At 36.3% G+C, this 21,745-nt stretch overlaps 1 protein-coding gene across 1 annotated transcript; it reads left to right on the top strand.

Annotated features, from left to right (window-relative positions):
* The first annotated feature begins 1,487 nt into the window (after positions 1-1,487).
* Positions 1,488-20,971, top strand: LOC105051985 (probable helicase MAGATAMA 3). Its single transcript, XM_010932655.4, has 20 exons — positions 1,488-1,705; positions 1,818-1,962; positions 2,063-2,199; positions 3,343-3,540; positions 4,993-5,190; positions 5,334-5,369; positions 5,948-6,033; positions 6,166-6,216; positions 7,187-7,295; positions 7,377-7,482; positions 9,880-9,977; positions 10,069-10,182; positions 10,258-10,350; positions 12,125-12,178; positions 19,212-19,270; positions 19,357-19,441; positions 19,524-19,886; positions 19,967-20,089; positions 20,192-20,278; positions 20,397-20,971. The coding sequence occupies exons 1-20, from the start codon at positions 1,595-1,597 to the stop codon at positions 20,607-20,609; spliced, it is 2,466 nt and encodes an 821-aa protein (XP_010930957.1). The 5' UTR covers positions 1,488-1,594; the 3' UTR covers positions 20,610-20,971.
* Positions 20,972-21,745: the final 774 nt, after the last annotated feature.

The following is a 21,745-nucleotide window of genomic DNA, read 5'->3' as shown; positions in this document are numbered from 1 at the left end:
CTACTTGTTTTCTTCTCTAACATTGTTCTAATGCAAACATGACATAAATTCATTAGAAGTTTCTCTCAAACAGATAGCTTAGATTAGTAAATCTATTTCATGAGGTTACATGTATATGGCATGCATAGCCAACAAATAAGCAAATTCTCACATGCTAAAATTGATAAAACCTCTAGTTTAATTCTCATTGAAAATATTTTAATATAATATTAGCATAATAAAATGAACTCAACATGTGTGCATATTAATTGGATCAGAAAGTAATTAGTGAAGATGATGGTATTATATGTTAAAAATAATAAAACAATGTTACAAAATCTTTGTGCTACATTGTGATTGATAAAAAAAAAAATTACCGTAATCTCAAATGAACAAATTTTTAAAAGAATTAGTCTTCTTCACACATAACCAATCTCAAAAATTGAGATGATGATGATGAATATCATCAAGCATTTTTTTTGTCTATCTTGTTTTGAGATAAGAAAGGCAATAGCCTCATAATCATCACTGATTTATTTACATAAAAAATATTATTTTTATATAGATATTTTATTATGTTAACTAAATAATGGTTTTACAAAATAATGTCTCCCAATTATCCTCAACAAAATAAGCAGTCGTACTATAATTCAATATCATTGCTTGACACATAATAATTATGAAATACCAAAGAAGGCTAGAGAAAGGCAAAATAAGTTGACAAAAATTCAATTCCATCAATGGTATAAGCAGCAACATTTGGCACAGACAAATAGCGAAAAATGTAGATAATTATTACATCATTTATTCACAATATAAATAAAATACATCACTGTCTCTCTGTATATTATCCAGGTTGAAAATGCCAACGAGGATTCTCTTAGAATATTAATAGAAATTTGTCAAGTACATATCCATAAAGTATATACAATGATTTTTATTTTTAGACAAAAAATTATCAATCTCATCCATAAACAACATTTCTTCATCTAACAACACGTTTCTTCTAATGCACCGGCAGCTCTCTTTTGACATAAAATCACTTTATTAGATTAATAAATTAAAATTCTTGAAAAGGCCTATCCAAATACATTGCACTTAGTCTAATTAGTTATCTTTAAAAGCAGAATTTTCAAAAATTATATAAGAATTAAAACTATTTATTGTAATAAATAAAAATGGGAGCTTGATTTTGAACGGCCTTCAGCTGTCAACAGATTCTCCCGTTGCCTGCAACATTTCAAGAAACAATACCGGCAATCCACCAAAAAAATATAAAAATAATACTTAACGCTTAATACCGGATTATCAAGAGTTAGACGCGCGTCCGAATGGATAAAAAGTGACGAGAGGAAGACCCGGGACGCCGGATGGGATTTTCGCGTGCAGGCATCCCGAAAAATTGTTTATATAATTTATCCCTTTTTCCGATAAAAATTATTTAGAATTCTATCAAATGGACGAAGTCGGCAAAGAGTCAACAAAGCAAGGCCGACTTTTTACTAAAATGCTGCACCCGCCTCTGGAATCGCCCAGCAATAAACCCTGGCACCGATCCGTACACCCTCGCGCCAAAGGCTTGTCGAATTCTATTCGGGCGGACGGAGACGAGGCAATGGCCGTGGAGAAGGCCGTCGCCACTCCGGCCGCTTCTCTTGCGACCATCCATCGCTTCCAAAAGATCGTCCTCAGCTGGGATTATCTCCGCCTCGTCCGAGAGTCCACTGTAATCGATGTCTTATCCTCCCGCCGTTGATCCATTTCCTCTAATCCCTTTTTTTTCTAGGGTTTCGATCGATCTGACCTTCTTTGGTTCCTTTGTGTGGTCCTGTTTGCAGAAGAAAGCCGCCAAAGATGGAACTGCCGCGGGGCTGAAGCACGTCAAGAAGACCTACAAAGACGTGGAGGAGTACATTGGAGTCTTTGAGCCGCTCCTTTTCGAGGAGGTGAAGGCCCTGATCGTCCAAGGGAGGGACGAAGAAGGTGCGTGGAGTCTAGGTTTAGGGTTTCGGAATCTTGGGTATTGGGTTGTTTCCTCTGTTTTGTTTTTTTTTGTTCATTCCTTGAATTTCTTGAGTGACAGAGGAGACGGATTGGCAGAAGGGCGCTGTCGCTTCCTGCGCTGAGACCGATGAGTTTCATAATGTATCGTTGGCCGTTCTTGATGAGTTCCGAGAACAAGTGTCAGAAAATGATCTCTTGCTCCTGTCGAAGGAAAAGGTAGAAATTTCCCTATTCTTTGTTCAAATTCATAGGAAGGTTATGTGCTTCTTTCTGTCTCATTTGCAAAGTAACAGTTCGTTTGTCTTCCAAGGAGGGAAAAAACGAAGGAGCAAGCAGAAGGAAATTGTTAGTAAATGTGGAATCTGTAGGTAGAACTAGGTTTAATGGACATTAAGGACGAGTTTTCATTTGATTATGGTGTCCATATACCTAATACCTGTTAATTCTTGGGTTTCATTATTTGTTAATTTTTATTTGATAAACGGTGGCAAGGAAATGAGGAAAAAGGTCTCACCTAGGGCTGTCACTCCAACCCACAAATCTGGTACCTGATCCAAACCCAAGGATGAATTGGTTGGATATGGAATGAAAGTTAAACCTCACTTTTGGGTCGCGTTTGGGTTTGAGGTTTTTATACCTGATTCGACTTGAACCTGCATAAATTATCCGGTTTATTATATGCATGCATGCATTCATACAAAGTTCATACATACATACATAAAGTACACCAAACACATGCATTAAATATATAACATTAGTTTTATTTATATATATCTTTCAATTGGAAAAAAAGTATTGACATGTTAGAACATGTTTGGGTATTCATACATGACTTTAAGCATATATTTTCATTTTTTGATCGACAATTTTTATGTAATCAACCATCATGTGCTTGTTGTTCATGATTCAATTTTTATAACGTGTTGGATGTTTCATTGATAAACTTCTCAAAGAATGGGCTATTTAGTTTGACTCTAAGATATAATATTTAATACCTGATGGGTACCTAAGCCTGACCTCTGCTTGACCCTAATCCAATATATATTTTTGTTACCTGAACTTGACCTTTTCCTTCAGTGGCCCGGGTGCCTGAACCCAAACTTGGCCTCAATGGATGTGGTTTTGAGTTTAGTATAAACCGAACCTGACCCATCCCGATAGCACCCTACTCTCACCTTGTAAATATGAGGGGGAATAACATAAACATAAGGAGGAAAGATACGAGAAAAAGTATTTATTATCTGTTAACTTAAGTTGGCTTTTACTCAGCTAACCATTATCTCAATGTGTCAAATTTAGCTGATCAACTAGATGAGCAGTTTACTTATTAATGACTTAGGCATGCCTTGCATATTGCAGTTTCATGAGGGAATGACTCCAAGTACATATGCTTTTGCCTTGGTGGAGCAACGTGGCAGCAGAGAAACCCTTACACTTCGAACTTTTCTTTCTGGGGAGGTCAAGCATCTGGATAAAGCTGAACCCGAACACAGTCAAAGGCTGTTGAGGATGCTTTCTGTTTTTAAAACAACGGAGAGCTTCTTGTGGATTCTAAAAGTAAGTTTGAATTGGCATCTGATTTGCGAGATCTTTTGCATGCATTTTAGTCAGCTCACTTGATCTTATTCTGTATATAGCATAGTTTCCTAGTTGTGCAAATTTCCTTGAAGGTTTTTGGATTGCTTTATTAAAACATGTTCAATTTTATGTAGAGATTTTCATGACTGCTCGACTTATTCCAGCTGCTGTTTTGCCTATTCCATTATTGAAACTCGTTTCCTTTTTTTATTGGAGCTACCAATCTGATTTTGTTTTCACCACCCAATTTGGTCCCTTTTCTAAACTCGAATTCTTTATGCTTAAAATTATTATCCTACGGTGACTTTGTCCAGTCACGTGTGGCCAAACTAAAAATTTCAGGGTAAAATTTGTTTTGGCAGACTTTAAATTGTACCACAATTGAGGTATTTGTGATCCAGAATGGAGGTCACAGCAGAGCATTTAATTTAGATAACCTTGTTCTACGGTACATTTTGCTATATGACTCTCTTTTTCTTTCAATAAATTGATGGCATTATTGGGTAAACACTAGCTTACATGAATAATAAATAGGAAATAAACTGCTTTTCAATCCTTTTGTCCTCCAATTGCTACTTGCACACATCTTATATGAATCTTAATGTGTTTCATGCCATCTTTGCTTCTGAATTTGCCATATCTTTGATCAATTTCAAGGTTATATTTGTTCCTCTTTTTATTGCTGATGTGATATTTTCAGTTCCATTTGAATTGTGACATGTTAAATTTAATGCTCTGTCCTTTGTCTTCATTTTTGCTATTTTTACATAATTCTGCGTGTATTGTGAATTTTGATTGTATAATAACTTGTAGTTGGAAATGAATACTTGAAACTCAGATTAAATTTAATTGGTGCTGATGTAATGTCAGGTTTTTGTGAACTAGTTCTTCACTAGATGTAATTTCAAGAACTTTTAGTGATTAAGAATGTAGAAATCTTATTATAGGATATCTATATTTATGTACTGGATTTCTAATATCACAGAGATCTATTATAGTAATGCAAACACCTTTGAGCCATTGGTCTGTGCACTATTCAGGATAGATATAATCTTTTAACATTCCTATGTGCCAAGTGATGGGAATTCTGAAGAAAAATATCTGTGAAATAAGAACAATCAGAATGAAATAATTTTTTTCATAAATTACATAAGGTGGTTTATGTAGATGGTAAACAACTTTCACTGTTTGTCACTCCTATAATTGGGGAAGGGTAATGAGACACTTATAGACTATTGTAAGTGCTATTTTGCAATCTGGTTTGATTATTTAAGTATTATCACATGTGCTAACCATATTTATTTAAGGATTCTTGTGAAAAGCTAGTTAAGTGTAACCACTAATCATTTATAATAAATTTTGCACAATGATAAAATAATGATTATTGCTTTGTCTTTAAACATACTCTTTATGACAAATTGGCCTTATCAGATTTGCAGTTTATCTACTATCATGCGTGAATATGTAGGACTGCATTCTGTTGCGTCTCTTCCTTTCAAGGATTTGATATTGTCAGCTGCTGAAAAGTCAAATCAGCACAATCTTGGAGATCGGGGCTGGAATGTTCCTCAACCACTCATGGATTACCTCCAAAGCAACCTAAATGATTCACAATTAGATGCTGTACAAGTGAGTCTTTTCTGTAAGATCATATCTAGCAACATACGAGACTAAATAAATTTTCTATTCACATGGCATGAGTGGTCTACATCTTCTTTTTTTCCATCGAAGCACATTTGCTTCCAATAAAATAACTTTGATCTCTGTTGCAGGCAGGTCTGTCACGTAGAACCTTTGTTCTAATACAGGTAATCTTGTTGCTTTTACGTGTCATTTATGGAAAGTGTGGTTTTGTTCAGTTAATTAGTTTTTTTTTTTTATATTTGTTCACTTATGGACAATTCTTGCATGCCTATGTACATAGTTAATCAGATTTTGTAATGCCTGCTGAATTAGTTTAACTTATTGGCCTTGCATTTCTGATACAGTCAACTAAGATGTAATTAAGCTCAATAAAATGATGGAAGGGACTATTTGGATGCTTTGTTTTAGTTTTGAGTTTCATGAAATTGGTTGATGTGTCGATATGCCTCCAATACATCAAGGTGCCTTTTAATAACAATAAATGTAACACATTTCCAAACAATTAAATTGTCAATTCGTAAGTCACTGAATGTTCTAAAATGTATTGTTTCATGTGTTGCTGAATCAAACTCAGAGAATAAATATTGTAGATCATTACTAAGATCCTGCATCAATTGAATTTTTAGACATAATCCGCACATCAAACTTATATTAAATTTCCATGAAAGCTTTTGTCAGTTTTTTATTGTTTGCAACTTAGATTAATTGCCCATTGAGATCCTAACAACACATTCTCTTCTAGGGTCCCCCAGGAACAGGAAAGACACAAACCATACTAGGACTCCTCAATGCTGTCCTTCATTCAGCTCCTGGAAGAGTGCAATCCAAGTAATTATGCTTTTTATTCTTCTTTCAATGATTTGCCTTTGAGTATAGGAGAAAAACTTATAAGGTAGAAAACAGGATACAGACTATCTTAATTGTCTTTGTGGTTTATGATATGAATATCTTTTCATGCAGGGGAGGAATTTCTGCACCAAAACATGGGCCAGAGCTGCAAATCCAGGACAAGTATGTAGCAAATAATTTCGGCTTTTTGTTCATGTCAAAATTTGATAAGTGTGTGTTACTAAGGAACATGATATTTTTCTGGGGTCAATAGATGCAGAAATTTCATAGAAATTCAGGCTACTTTGACTAATACTTGTCTTTTAATTAGATCATGTTTCCTCCTCCTCCTCTTCTATTTTGTAGAAATTCATGCTACTTCGACTAATACTTGTCTTTCAATTTCATTTTATTTTTTTCAGTGCTTATACCTTCAAAGCAACATAATTAAATAACGTTTTCTTCTTCTTTTGAAAGATTTGTGGTTTTAGGGAATCACGAAAGGTCATATGGCTGCCAGTGATCTATTTTGGACACATGGTATAAACAAATGCGATGGTTGCTTTGGCTTATTGAGCTTTGCCCTGTGTTTATCAAGGGTATAAATTGTCAATCAAATCTTGTGGTTATACAAACAAACTGTTACTGCCTTGTGGCGCTTTCTGCTCCTTTTGCTTGCAATTATTTGGCTGTCTTGATAGATACAATGTATCATAATTTTACTCCATAAGATTTATTTTAAAAGGGCATGATAAGAGTCAGCTAATATGGTTTAGCAACCAGAACAATTGACAAGTTTTTTCCTCTTAGTCGCCATAGGACATTCTCCATCCCATGTGTCGGGATGTAGGGCATCTCATTTCATGGAAACTGGGACAATCCCATCCAACGGTATTTACAACCTTGACCCAATGAAAGGTACACAGCTATGTCAAATTGCATAAAGTATTTAAATTATTTGAAAATACAGTTTGAGGCTTCTGTGACCAATTATAATTTATGGTGGCTTACTTCTGTTAATTATGTTAATGCTGTGATATACATGTGTTAAGCTCAAGTCCCCCATATGGTGACTAACTTTTTTGGCTATTTTGTTTATTTGTTATGTATCTCATTTCATGTTATATCAGTGTTCTGTTTTTGGGATTGGCAGGTACTGTCACTGGACTAAGGCATCTCCTTGGTTAAGTGGTGCAAATCCAAGAGATTTAATTATGCCTGTTGATGGTGATGATGGTTTTTTTCCTACTGGAAATGAATTGGTAATCTTTTGAAATCTTTGTGTGTTTGACTTCAATGGTTGTATGATACCTGATGCATTACACTCTTGATTTCTTGCATAGAAACCTGAGATTGTCAACTCTAACCGCAAATATCGGGTACATGTGTTGGTTTGTGCTCCTTCCAATTCTGCACTTGATGAGATAGTATTGCGTGTACTGCACACAGGTTGGAAGTTTCCCATTCAGACACATGCTTCTTTTTTGTTTTATCTTTTAATCATCGGTACATCAAATAAATTCCATCATTCTCATGTTTACCTTTTGTACTCTATACGAGAGAAAGTTGTGATCCTTTATTTTTAATTCTTTCTTTTAACTACAAATGTATAAGCAGGCATTTAACTTGCAGCGCTGGACCTGGTATCCAAACTGATATTGGTCTCTATCCTCCCATTCTCCTTCCCCCAACCTTGATCTTCTAATAGAAACTTATATTCCTTCAACTAGTGCCTTTGCCTGCATCTCAGCCTCCTTTCCTGCTCTGGCTTTCAGCCTTTTATTTAGGTTACAAAGCCATTATTCTTCCTTGGATTTGTGGGTTTGGGTGGCATCATCATGTCTTTAGTCCTGCAATGGTATGGATAGTTCGAAATTGGCTTTTAATGTGGTTTCGGCCCAGTAAAGGTGCAGAGGAAAATATCGATCAATAAGCATAGCATGCAAAATTAGTAAAGAAGTATGAAGCTCTTTGAAGTATAAGCATTACGTAATAATGAAAGGCAGTGAGAAGGATCTAGAAAGATTGCAGTGACAGGGTATGTAGCCCTTTTAGGTTTGACTGACTATTGACAAAACAAGATATTGAACCCCAAAAGGCTCAAAGAAGGCCTGAGCGGTATGGTTATGGCATAATCAAAAAAGATTTAACAGTCACTTTGGGGGACTCCAAGTTTACTTCTAGTTTACAGTGCCCTATTCTAACATTGATGGGAAGTTTATCTTTTAAAAGAATTTTTCAGTGGGTAGCTTATGATGATTATAGTTGAGGATCTGCTTTTGGTGATTGAATACTCCTACAAGAACATGCTTTAAAGCATGGTTTGCCATACTGGTGCATACCGTCTTGTACCGGGCATAATACTAATATCGTACCAGTACCAAACCGATCCCATCCCAGGCATACCAAAATTGTGCCAGCATGATACCAGTATGAGGTCCAATATCGAGTCTATGAAACTTTAAAGTGTTGACAATAAAGTTTAGAAGTTTTTTAATTGGGTTCAAAGTAAAACTAAGCTTGAAATAGTTAACGCCTTGTTTCAGTTGTTTGAAAAGAAAGGATATTGTTTCAGGTTTCTGCTTGGGCCACATTGATATTTGATGGGGTTTTAAGGTGCTTTGACCAATTTAAACCGAAACCCACTGAAATGTTGTGGTTTTGTCTAAAACACTTTGGTTGACCGCTTGTCCAAGGATAGGCCTGTACTAAAATTTTATAGCTTGCCTTAAATTTTTAACTATTAACATGATGACTTGGTGATCAAGATCTTGATTTGATAAAAGAACTACTATGTTATGATGCAAATTTTCATGCTTCAGATATTAGGGCAGTGTTTTTCTTTTGGACTTAGGTAGTTTAGTCTTTATTTGTTTCTGCCTTCTATAAAAAAAATGAGTACTAGGTTCTATTAGGAGTTGTTTGAACTTTGAACCGAAATATATTTGCTTTGCTTCAGAATTAGGATTTGACTCTTTTTTTCTTTTGCATATCTAAAAATTGCTTAAATTTCCATTTGGGTCCTAACTTGAGATATCTTCTTCTTTTTTTTTTTTTTTGTTGTTGTTATATACAATACTTGAAATCTACAATAACTTGACAAGATGATCCTATTAGATTAGATGTGGTGAACTTGTTGAAGAGGTTTGTTCTGATGGAATTAATGGCCCTTGGGAAGCATGAAAGGAATTATGATTCAGTGTCTTTAGATACTATCAGTTGTTAACTTTGGTGCAAATTAGTTTGCTAAAAATATCAGAAAATAGAAATCTCTAATTATAAAGTGTTAGCTGGGCGATGGTCCACTTTCTTATATCATTATATAATTGGTATTATGTACTGTTTACCTTACCACCTGTAATTTGGACATGGTTTTCCACTCATGCCTGATTTTGTAGACTTTCAGACTGCCTCTTGGTCCAATCAGAAATCTGGTGGTGTAATCGATTTGTCTAGACAACCCGAAGATGAAAGCTACAGTTATAGGCAATATTTGAATTTCCCCATGAATGTGGAGATACTTGAAACATGAAAAATTGTGGACTGCCTTGTCTGGATAATTAGTCAAAATTGCTTCCATATTACTCTTGGTTGAGTTAGTAGTGTCATCAGTAATTAGTTGTATTTAGTTTGGTCGATGCAGTTCTTAGAAGATGGCATCGTGTGATTAGATTATGAAAAATTTAAGAGAAGTAAGATTTGTTTGCAATCATAACATTCTCTTACCAAATGTACTGAATGCTATTTATCTTGAATAAGAATGCTAGTCTATTTGGCTATGTGTTAAATTCTTTCGGTGCATTTTCAGTCTGTGAAAATGAAACTAATACTGGCTTTTGTTTTCAGGTATGCATGATGAGTATGGCCATGTATATACTCCCAAAATTGTGCGGATTGGTCTTAAGCCACATCACTCTGTGCAGGCAGTATCCATGGATTACCTTGTGAGTGCTTTGCATGTAGTTGAGAATTTGAGATGCATATTTGATGATCAATGGACTTTAGTGACCAATAGTGCATTTCATGTATTTTCAGGTAGAACAGAAACTTGCTGGTGTGGATCGCTCATCATCTGGCGCTGTTAAACAGGGATCCAGAGGAGCTGATCGAGATAGGATTCGGGCTTCAATTCTTGATGAATCAGCCATTGTATGTCGATTTTCTGTCGAAGGATTGGAATTTAGCATCATTTGCTGTTTCTCTTATTATCATTCCAACTGGCAGGTCTTCTCTACTCTGAGTTTCAGTGGATCATCCCTTTTTAGTAGAATGAATCGTGTGTTTGATGTCGTTATAATTGATGAAGCTGCACAAGCTGTAAGTGCATTGTCTCTCCTTTCACTGACACTCCAATGGAGTTTCACACCATTATTAAGCGATTTCATGAGTTATTTAGTTACCTGAACATTGTTTGTCGTTATGTTTTAGAAAAATTTCTGTGTGGAACACAATTTGACTTTAATTTTCTTTTCTATACATTAGGTCATTTCCTTCGTTTCTTCCTTGCTTGTTAGTGCTAGACTCTTGAGAAACATAAGAATTCTGGGCAAGGGGCTCATGATGTCTAAATCAGAAGCTTCATTGTTGACATCTTAAGCTAGGTAATGGATCAGCAACACATATCAGGCCTTACTACAACCCCGCCCTCCAATCCCACCCCCTCCCTCGGTGAATGCATAAATGAATCAAGAACAACTTAAGATAATAACCATGAACGAGTCAACACAAGGAATGACTCAGGGATTGCAAATAGCTGAACTAAAGAAAAATTAACTGGATGAACTAAAGAAAAATTGTCTTGGAGGAGATTTGAACCAATGACCTGGACCAAGTTTGATACCATATTAACTAACTTTGGGCAAGCTTGAGCTATTAGGGAATGGATCAGCAATCTAGATCAGGTTTTAACAGATACATCCAATATTTGTTTAGAAGAGTTTCCTCAAAAAAACAGTTGATCGGAAGAGCAAAAGAAGTCTTGAGCACTTGGTCATGTCACTAAGCAATAAGATAATTCCAAGCAAATTATAAAGAATAGTATTGGTGTAAATCTGTTGAAGTTGATATTGCATTTCCTTCACTTGTGGAAGCATAACAAGTTGTAAGCAAGAAGTTTTTATAATACGTTGGAATAGGAAGTGGCTAGCCAACCGGAACTCATGCACAATTTTCACATCCTGGCCATAACCATCATTAGGGCACATATTCCACCACTATGTTGCCATAATATTTTGTCCCCATCAAGTGAATCATCATGGATGTTGAACTGATCCCTCATATACATCTGTCCACCAAGGGATATATGTTCCATTGGTGTTGAGACAAAAGTTTGCAACTCAATAGAAGAGTATAATGTAAAAGAAAAAAAATGAAGCAGATTGCTTAATGGGAGATAAGTGCATAAGCTTGAGGAAAAAGCTAGAAGGATAGAGATGTTAAGGGATCGCTAGAGAAAGTGATGCAAGATGCAAGGAGAGGAAAAGTTGCTGTTGTGCAGAGAAGAGTATAATATATGAAGGTGCTGGAAAGGTGAATATCTGTAAAATGTCAATTCATTAGCATGCCGAGACAACAAGATTGCATTGGGTCTTTTCCCTTTTTTTTTTTTTTTGCAGGTTTGGAAATTATTATTGTTTAGGATGGGAAAGGAACAAACAAGATTTTTTTCACACCAGTACAAATGTCTTCTTGCTGTTACCTAAGAACTTTTTTAAGATGCTCAGCTCTTTCTCTTTTTCAATGCCACATGATGCATAGAGATGCTGATGTGTTCTTTGATTATTATTCTTGTTGATGTTTCTATACTTTATGTGGTTTCTTTTGTTTAAGGGAGAAAAAAAAGCTTGGATGGGTCAAGCTACTTCTTTCTATACTCTCATATTGCCATTTACTTGCCTTTTGCTGTTTTCCAACATGACGTGGTTGTTTGTCAAGATTCATGTAGTATCTGAAGTGGCTTGTGCTGATAAAAGAACATTTAATGTTCCATTTGTATCTCACATTTAACTGAGACTTGTATTCAACCGGCTACAATGTTTGATGTATGTTTGATGTTTCTCATGTCGTTACATTTGTTTTGTTATTTTATCAGGTGGAACCATCAACACTTGTCCCATTGGCGCAGGGATGCAGACAAGTATTTCTTGTATGTCTAATGTGTAGTTTCTTTACCATCTCCAGCAGTTATTATCATTTTTTTTTCCCTAGCATTGTGGTGCTCATGTTCCAATATGGTATGTCTTGATGCACGGGCCCTCTCTCAGACCAAACAAAGAACAAACATAAACAACTAAACTCTAATCATCAAATTGGGTTTTGCTATACGGAATTGGTTCCTATCTAGTGCCTGGTCTTTCCAAATTCAAGTGTTTTTGGATCATTCTAACTACTACTAAGATTTATATAGCTCTCCTTTTTGTTTTTTAGTTGCTTAAGCCTGCATTTCACATCCCTTTCTTTTAAGGCCACTTTTGGCTAGCGATGTAGGTGCCCAAACTGCATCTTGGTTTTCTTCTGTTGCTCCTGTATTATTGCCCTTTCTTATCTTACTCAATTGTGTCCATTTTTACGGCTCTTCCTCCTAAGCTCAGCATATTTCCACATCCATATTCAGATTTTCCTTTCATCTGCTTATGGACTCACATGATTTCTCTGTTCTTATATATGTATGTGTTTTTTGTGTATTCCCTTTCATTCTTGGTGGTACTTGGTTGTCAGAGAACACCTTTACCCTGCTTCAACCTTATTTAACTATTTTCTCATAGTAGGATTGAGGTGGTGAAAGTGATCTGTTCTTATCTTTTACTCCTGGTCTTTGCTTATGTTCTCAATATAATTGCTCTAGGTCCCCTCTTAATTCCAATTTTGGGAAGCTTTTAGTAGTGCAGTGTTAAGCCCATCTTGACTCCTATTAACCAACACTATAATAAATAAAAAAAGGGTTTCCTATTAAGTATTATCTTTTAGGGACTTGATAAAAGGAAAATGGCAATGGCCTTTAAGCTTTAACCTTTGTTGAGGCCTTGTGGGTATGTACTCTAGCTTTCTTCTTCTTTGCCCTCCAAATTATCCCTCTTTGTAGACAAGTTGAATGTACAGGAATGAGAATGTTAAGATGACTGTATGGTAAAATTAGAAAGGATAAAATAAGACATGAATATACAAGAGGAGCTATAGAAGTTGCATATGTTAAGGACAAAGTGACGGAAAATCAACTGAGTTGGTACAACAAAGATCTGTGGAGGCTCCGGTAGTTGGTGGCTTGTGTTGAAGGTGGTAAGAAAAGGATGGAAAGGTGTAATGTGATATGGATGGAGGTTGTAAGGAAGGTTTCAAAGAAACTTGGAATAACATCAATGTGACCCTAAGTAGAAATACTTGGTGAATGAGGATCTATAAAGCTGACCTCAAATAGTTGGGGGGAAGGCTTCATGATTATAATCATGATTATCCTAAAAACTATAAAGTGCAGGAATAACCATGTGAAAACTTCCCATTTCCAAAATTCACCCCTCCTAGAATGCCCTTATAATAATTAAATTAGATCTTTTCTCCTAAGATGCTTCTCAAAATACTACTATATTCCCAAAATATATCAAACTCATCAACTAAATACTTTTGCACTTTTAATACATCCACTTGGAATGTTCCCATGATAACGAAAATATATTTGTCCTTGCAAATATTTCTTCAACTAATCAAGTAAACTTTTAAACTAAAATATATTTGATCACTGGCTCAAGTAAATTCTTGTATGTTCTTAACATTCATATAATTGAACAACTAAGTGTTTCCTCACATTTTTCTTTGTAGATATGGGTACCAAAACTATCAGGTACCTATTTCCTGTTTAGAGTCTAATAGATTGGATGATTTGATCACTTCTGACCACATGCTAACCTTATTGTCAAGACTCCTAAAATTCCAAAATCCATCAAACTAATTCAATTTAATACTTCATCAAACTCCCTTTTCCTCGCATGTTTGTACATAACGATTTGGAATTTTGGATGTTATATCTACTTGAATTACTGTTTAAAAATTGTTCCAGACTGGGAATCCTGACTACCATAAACAAAGGTTTTCTTTTTTATGGATCTTTATTTATGTTTTATTATAGGTTTTCTTGGGTACTTAAAATAGAAGGATGTGGGTTCACCATCTCGTGCCTCTAGTTGCTTGGAATGACTCTTAGACAATGCTTAAAGGTCTTGTAGCATTCCTTGTAATCTCTACCAGCTACAATTAAATGGTGATATGAGTTTTATTATAGTTGTTATAGTTTATTATAAGAGGTAATTACTGATAAACTAAAAAAGAGTTAAAACTAAAAACTTATAATAATATATTATTGTAGTAGTTGCTATTTATTATTACCAAAATTTCTTATATATGTTATCATATATTTTTCTTTTAAATTTACATTTTATACATTTAATTATTTTTAATTATTATTATTATTATTATTGTAAGTTACAAGTTAACTCGTCCAAGTTGTTGATCCACTCAAAAAAGTTGGGATTGAGTCAAGTTTTTGAATTAGTACATCCTAATGAAATGTATGAAACTCTGAATGCCTCTCTATTCCATCACGATCATCCGAAACTTCCTACTAGCTCGTAAATCCAAGAATAGCAATCTAATGCACATATATCTTGCATCTATCGTACGTGCCTCTATGTGGCCTAAATTTTAGAGCCTGTGATCAAATCGGTAAGAAAAATAGTAAGGCATGGATAAAAAGGAAAGCTTCGATGAAATGTCAAGTTGATGATGGATCTAAAACAAGGGCAAATGATTATAAATCAAGGAAAATAGATAAGGTCATAATATAAAGTATAACCTCTTGAAATGAAAGCTCAAAGTAGCCTTAGCCTGATGTCTTCATGCATGAAGGGTTTTATGGATTGCTAGCTATGAGTTCAAAATGATATTTGACAGTGTTCATTTGAATGCCCGAGGGAGAGATGAGGACATGGAATGTTCTAATTAAGGAACTAAGTTATATGAAAGGACAGTAAGCATCTGTTATTTCTAAAAATATATGTAGAAAGTTTGAGCTAACAAGTTAAATTAGATGATTTACATCTATAGCTAATTTTTTTCTAAAAAGATAAAAATTACATGAGTGTTAGAGCAATATGATCTCGAATTTTCTAGGTAAGACTAATTCATCAATACAATCATTGTCCAACATATGTGATTGGAATCATGTTAAGGCCAAATTGCCTCAGTTTACCAAGTATGCTTCCCTAGGATTAATATTTGGTGAAGGCATCCTCACCCTATTTCTCAACAAAGGTGAAAAAATGAATTCATGTCAATCATTTATCCACAATACCTTACTTGCAAGATGTTGCTTGATATAGAAAATATAAACTCACTTTGTTTAAAAGGTTACCTTCTACGTGTCCATCAGGAAGTCCTTTGACCTTTTCTCCTTTAGCTGGTCATCATTTAATGAAACATTTTGACCTTGTTTCCAAAGGAAGCTTTCCATTGTCAAATTGGAATACATTCTTCTGTAGGTGTTTAGAAAATAGTTAGTTGTAAAGCAATGAGTATATTTTGTTTACATAATCTAGCATAAAGAAGAGGACAACTTATTTGCTTTTAGAATGAATTCATGCTATGGGATCATCACATTCATCAACTCAAAGTTTCCTATTTTCATAATGGAACTTTTGTTTTGGAATGTTTTTGCTGGATAAAACTTGAAATCAAGATCTGTGGAACCAGAATTGGGATCCATGCTGGCTAGCCAGCGGTATGAGTCGGTATGGATCTGTGCTGGACCAGGCCGGCGTAAACTAACACGGAAGCGAAGAAAGGAATTGGGGAGGAGGAAAAGAGAGCGGAGGGGGAGGGATGGAGAGGGTGGCTGGAGAAGACGTTGGCGGTGGCCGTAGGCGGGTTGCGGGCAAGCTTGGAGGGCCGCCAAGGCCTCTGCTTCCTCCATCAAATATCGATCGATCGAGAGAGAGATAGAGAGGGGGAGGAAAAAAAAAAGGGAGGGAAAGCTGGTGGAGAGGCTGCCAGAAGGCCTCCGGCTGGCTGCTGTGGCAGTTGGACGACAAAATCGCTGTCGTGTCTCTGCGGAAGTGAAACAAGGGTGATTGCCCTTATTTCATAGGTTGTTTTTAAAAAAATTCTAACCACAATGAAGTCGGCATATCCATTGCCGGCTTCACTGTTTCTCCAATTTTTTTAAAAAATTTCTGAAATAGTGAAGCCGGCAAATCCATTACTGGCTTCATTATTCATCTTTGTTTAAAATAAATACGATGAATTGAGCAAGGGTAGTCGCCCTTGTTCTACGGTTGCAGCTTCGTTTGCGCTTTTGCCGCTGTTTGGTGGCCACGACGCCATCTGGCACTCTCTGACGGCTTCTCCACCGACTGTGCCTTTCTCCGCTACCCTTGCTCCCCTCTCTCTATCTCGATTAAACACCCTATTGGGCGATATGGAGCTGTGGAGCCTCCATGGCTCTTCGGTGGTCTTGATGGGCCACCTCTGGGCCTCTGACAGTGTCATCCCCTCTTTTCCTCCCCTTCTCTCTCTCTCTTTCTCTCTTCATCTCTTTCCCTCTCTCTTGTCTGGTATTCCAATTTGGCTGGCCGAACTGTCCCGATTTGCAGCTGGTACAGCTTGGAACGTCTTGAACCATTCGGCTTGGGATTGGTTCGGCGAACGTTGCCTGAAATTATTATTATTGGCCATATGGAGTGCAAATATCGAGTGAATATTAAACATCCTATTGGCACATAAAGGTTATATTTTTCTACACATTTCTCAACAATAAAAAAGATAATGCTTGATCTCTAAATCTATTTATGCTTAGGTTTTGAAATTGTCTAGTTGACCATCAAATCCTATAGCACTGTATTATAATAATAGGATATTGTCTATAAAAATTAGAGTTTACTTCTATGACAACTACTATAATTTAGTTATGCCCAACAAAATTTAGTATTGGTATAAAATTGAATGATCTAAGCTTAAGAGCTGCTCATGAGATCAAGTAATAGCATTATTTACATAGGTAACTTCAGATAAAAATATTTTTTGAATGTTGTGTTTTGTTATGCATTCTTTGAGCAGTGATGATGGTCAGATTATACTTTGAGCATATTAAAAAAACTTCCATTTTTACCAAATAAATTTTTCTAAGGAAAACGACAAATAACATTATATTTTATCAAACCTAATAGAAAGTGCTTATGAAGTGTTATATTGATTATCTGTTATATTCTTGTTAAGAAGGTTAAGGAACCATAAATTGATCTTTAAATTGATCTCTCCCTGCTTTTTCTTCTTGCTTTGCATTAGTTATTCTTTTGCTAATCTTTACGTGCGTATGCATGTGCATCCTAACTAGTAATCAATAAAAACCAGGCAAGGTTTTGTTTCTCTTTGTGAATTTTTAGGTGCTGGATAACAACCATCCTTAATGTTTGACCTTCTTGGCACCAAACAAAATCATTTATGAAACATTTTTTGGTCATTTAACTGATTGTGAAGCTAAGTACGCATACGTTTGTTTGTCTATATTTTCATTATAGAAACAAGGGCTGTCAAAACACGTGACCCATTTATGAGCATCTTGTTTTCAGCTAAATATAATCTTACTTTTGGCACCACTGTGGTAAGTCAAAAACTGATTTGATGCTAAGGCTGAATGGTAAAAGAGTTTAAAAATTGCTTCCACTGACTAGCACCCTCCCTCATAGGCAACCCCCATCACCAACAATATAGATAGATAGCTTGCGCTCCCCAACTTTACCAAAACTTCATGCTGTCTGCTCACTGGCAAACGCCATTATTTCAGATCCTCTACTGGTTAGTCAGTCACCAACAAAAATTGATCCAAGTTGCTTCTGAAATGCTGTCTAACCCAAATCTAGCTCAGTGGAGCTAGCACATGGTCAAGCTGAACAGTTTAAGCTTCAGCTTCTAGGGATCCAAATAACTAGTTCTTGAATAGGATTCTTCCATCCCATCATGAAGACAAGTCAACATTGAAAATGCTCTGCTCAATATTGAGCCAGGCTCAAGCTGGTCCTGTCTCGGTCAAGCTCAGCTTACTTACACTCCTATACAATGTATATTGGTGCCTCTGCCTTCTGCCATTTATTTGGCATTTTCCTTGTCTATAAGAAATAAGATATCTAGTCGAACCTCTCAGAAATACAAGCTAAAGCTTGAACAAGCTCTGCTGAATATCAAGCTTAGCTCAAGCTGGTACTGTCTTGCTCCAGCTCAGCTCAGTTGCACTCCTTGAATGTATATTTGGTACCTCTGCTTTCTGCTATTTTTTGGTACTACTTTCCGCTATTTATCTAGCATTTTCCTTGTCTATAAGAATTGCGTGAGTATCTAGCCTCGACTCTTAAGAAATACATCAAGCATGAGTGTGGCTATCTTTAGTGCATTGGCTCTAGATGTGATGATTTGCCTTTTCTTTTTCCCCCTTCCCATCATGCTTCTTAAAGATATATACATTTGTTCAACACAAGTTGCACCTGAATGGCATGATGTTTTTTTTCCTAGACGCATTAGAATTTTGGTGTCAACATGTGGGTCAATTTATTATATTGTCAAACAAGATTTGTGTTGTTCTTATATATGTGTCCACATATGGGTAATGGTACATACGTACCCTTTTTTTTTTTTTTTTTGTGCATTCATGTGTATGTGTATGTGCATGTGTGCGCACCTGCTTGCATGCACGAGCAAGCATCATTCTTTCTGTTTAGCTAGAACTACTCTACTATATAAGGCTTTCAATTTGGATCAATTTTTATGTAGGCGGGGCCATTGGGTGATTTAATTTATAATCTTCCAAATATTTTCATGAACATGAATAATGATGTACCTAAACTGGGATAAGGTATGTTGGGATGTAAGGACTTTCATGTCGCATTCTGCACTTATCCTCTTTTGGTGCATCTATATTATGCTTTCTTGGAAGTGCTAGGGGTGTACTGTGTCTCATGTTCTTGACTCCCTTTGTTGCATGACATTTTTGTTATCTGCTTGTTTCCTTGAGAGTGCCCTCTCTCGTGAATAAGTGCCTTGCTAGCCTCACCTGCTATTTATAATTGTGTAGATGCATATAGGTCACCTAGTCTTCTCCTTGAAAATGTCTGATTATTGCTGGTGGCTGATGTTTTTCTTAGGTTGGTGATCCAGTCCAGTTGCCAGCAACAGTAATTTCTTCGACTGCTGAAAGATTTGGGTAATTGTTGGTTTGATGCTGTTCTCCTGCAATCATGTTGCTTAATTTGGTCTCACTTGTAAGTATTCTCTTTTTGGATCTAGCAGATATGGCACAAGTCTGTTCAAGAGATTTCAGGAGGCCGGCTTTCCTGTACAGATGCTCAAAATCCAGTACCGCATGCATCCAGAAGTCAGATCGTTAGCCTTAACTCTGTATTAATAATGACAGTGACATTTTCTGTTTGGAATCTCAATTTAATTTTTTGATGCAGATAAGCATCTTTCCTTCAAAAGAATTTTATGGTGGTTTTCTAGAAGATGGAGAATCTGTTAAAAAGACACGTTCACCTTGGCACGTCTACCGCTGCTTTGGGCCTTTTTTTTTCTTTGATATAGATGGAGTTGAATGCCAGCCATCAGGAAGTGGTTCTTGGGTAAATGAACAGGAGGTTGAGTTCATAGTTCTCCTGTATCATAAGTTGGCAAGTAAATACGAAGATTTGAAGTCCAGCTCTCAACTGGCGGTCATCTCCCCATACAGACACCAGGTAAAGCTTCTGCGGGAGCGTTTCAGGGCTACTTTTGGGGAGCAATCTGATCAAGTAGTAGATATAAATACTGTGGATGGTTTCCAGGTGATGTTCATACTTTCTAGATCAATTGACAATGCACCACCGGTATCATGGCTGCTGAAACTTGCCTTCATTGTCCACAGGGACGGGAAAAAGATATTGCCATCTTTTCATGTGTTCGAGCAAACAGTGGGAAAGGGATTGGTTTTGTTTCTGATTTTCGTCGAATGAATGTTGGCATCACCAGAGCAAGATCCTCTGTTCTGGTAAGCGTTATTTGAAAGCAAATGTTCTCTTCTTTCTGCCTTTTTGTTCATTTACTTCATAGTTTGTTGAATTCAAAAATTTCGTACTTCATATCCTTCCAGGTTGTGGGTTCTGCATCAACCTTGATGCAAGACGATCATTGGAAAAACCTAGTGAAAAGTGCTCAAGATCGAAAATGTTATTACAAGGTGCATCTTCGCATCTTCATTTAAGTTGTTGTTGTTGTTGTTGTTTTTTTTTTTTTTTTTTTTTTTAAGACAAAATCTGCTTGGCTGCTGGACTGCATTCATAAAGATTTTGTTGCAGGTTGCAAAGCCCTATGGTGCATTTTTCAATGATGCCAATTTGGACAAATTGCGAGCAGAGGACCCACGGAAAAAGAAGGCTCAAATAGTAGATGTACTGCATAGTGAAATGGCAGTAATGGAAAACATGGCTGTTGACAATGTTGAAGATAATGCAGAAGGAAATGAGGATTATGGCATGGAAGGTGATGGTGGCGGCAATGATGATGACTGAATATCCCCATCGAGGGGCTCCTCAATCTATACTTTCCCAGGCTATGTTATTATTTCTAAGCCAGTGTGCCTCACAGTTGAGATGATAGAGTTTCCATGTGACATCCGAGCTTAGACTCTCGAGTTCAGTTCGTATCAGGCAGAACTACGTGTTAATTCTCTGGCTGGCTTCTCACCTAAATATGCAAAAGGCATGCATCATTTGGGATTTGTTGTCGGCAATGTCACCTGTTCTTTTTCTTTTTGTACTTTTCTCAAATTTTATTTCACTTTGTAAAATATTTTTTGACGACACTGACAAATGATGTATTTTTCAACACTGATACTGGTGGATATTTGATCTGAAGCCACTATTTGATCCGAGCCACTGTCTTATGTCATAATGCACTTTGATTCAATCCTGTTTAAAAGCAGCCAGCTCACAGAGCACATACCGCATCTGGCATTTTGATCCATGCTGGTTGCTACAGAGCCTCTGTCAGCATCTTACAGCTTTTCCTTGACCGTATGGTGTGACAAAATAATCCATTTCGTTCAAAAAAAAAAAAAAAAAAAAAGCTCCTGACCGCATAGAGCAGTAAAATTACCGATCGTGTAAAGAACTTAAAATAGTTTTGGATTTACGTCGGTTATCTTGATTGACCATTTGTTATCATGAATGATACATTTGTTATTTTCAAGGGCAAAGAGAAGATCTGCTTTCATATCAAGATTTTTCCGAGTTTCAGGACCGCTTGAACCTGGTCAGACTAACCAAGTGGTGAGAAGTCTAAAGTCCAGCAGATACACCGAAACCATTTTAGGTATACAGGAATTACCTTATCTGCCCGTCATTTCATGAACAGGAGCAGCTGCGATAAAAGTGGCTATTACGAGACAACCGAGAAAAAAGACAGTAATCATAGAGCAAAATGTTATAACAAAGTTCCTCATTTTGGAAATTTGAAGATTTACCGGACTAAAAATGGATGATATGTACTAGAAGTTCCTGAAAACAAGGAGGCATTCACTAATGAATTAGTGTGGCCGATGCATCCTAGAGAATGAATTTACGAAACAACAGAGATGGGACAATCATGGAAGTTGGAACAGTGCGAGACAGCAGCCATGAAATTTTCTGCTTTGGTCATGGTTTTC

This window comes from Elaeis guineensis, chromosome 9 (genome assembly GCF_000442705.2).
Source record: "Elaeis guineensis isolate ETL-2024a chromosome 9, EG11, whole genome shotgun sequence".
NCBI lineage: Eukaryota > Viridiplantae > Streptophyta > Magnoliopsida > Arecales > Arecaceae > Elaeis > Elaeis guineensis.
This window is presented reverse-complemented; position numbering and strand designations above follow the sequence as displayed.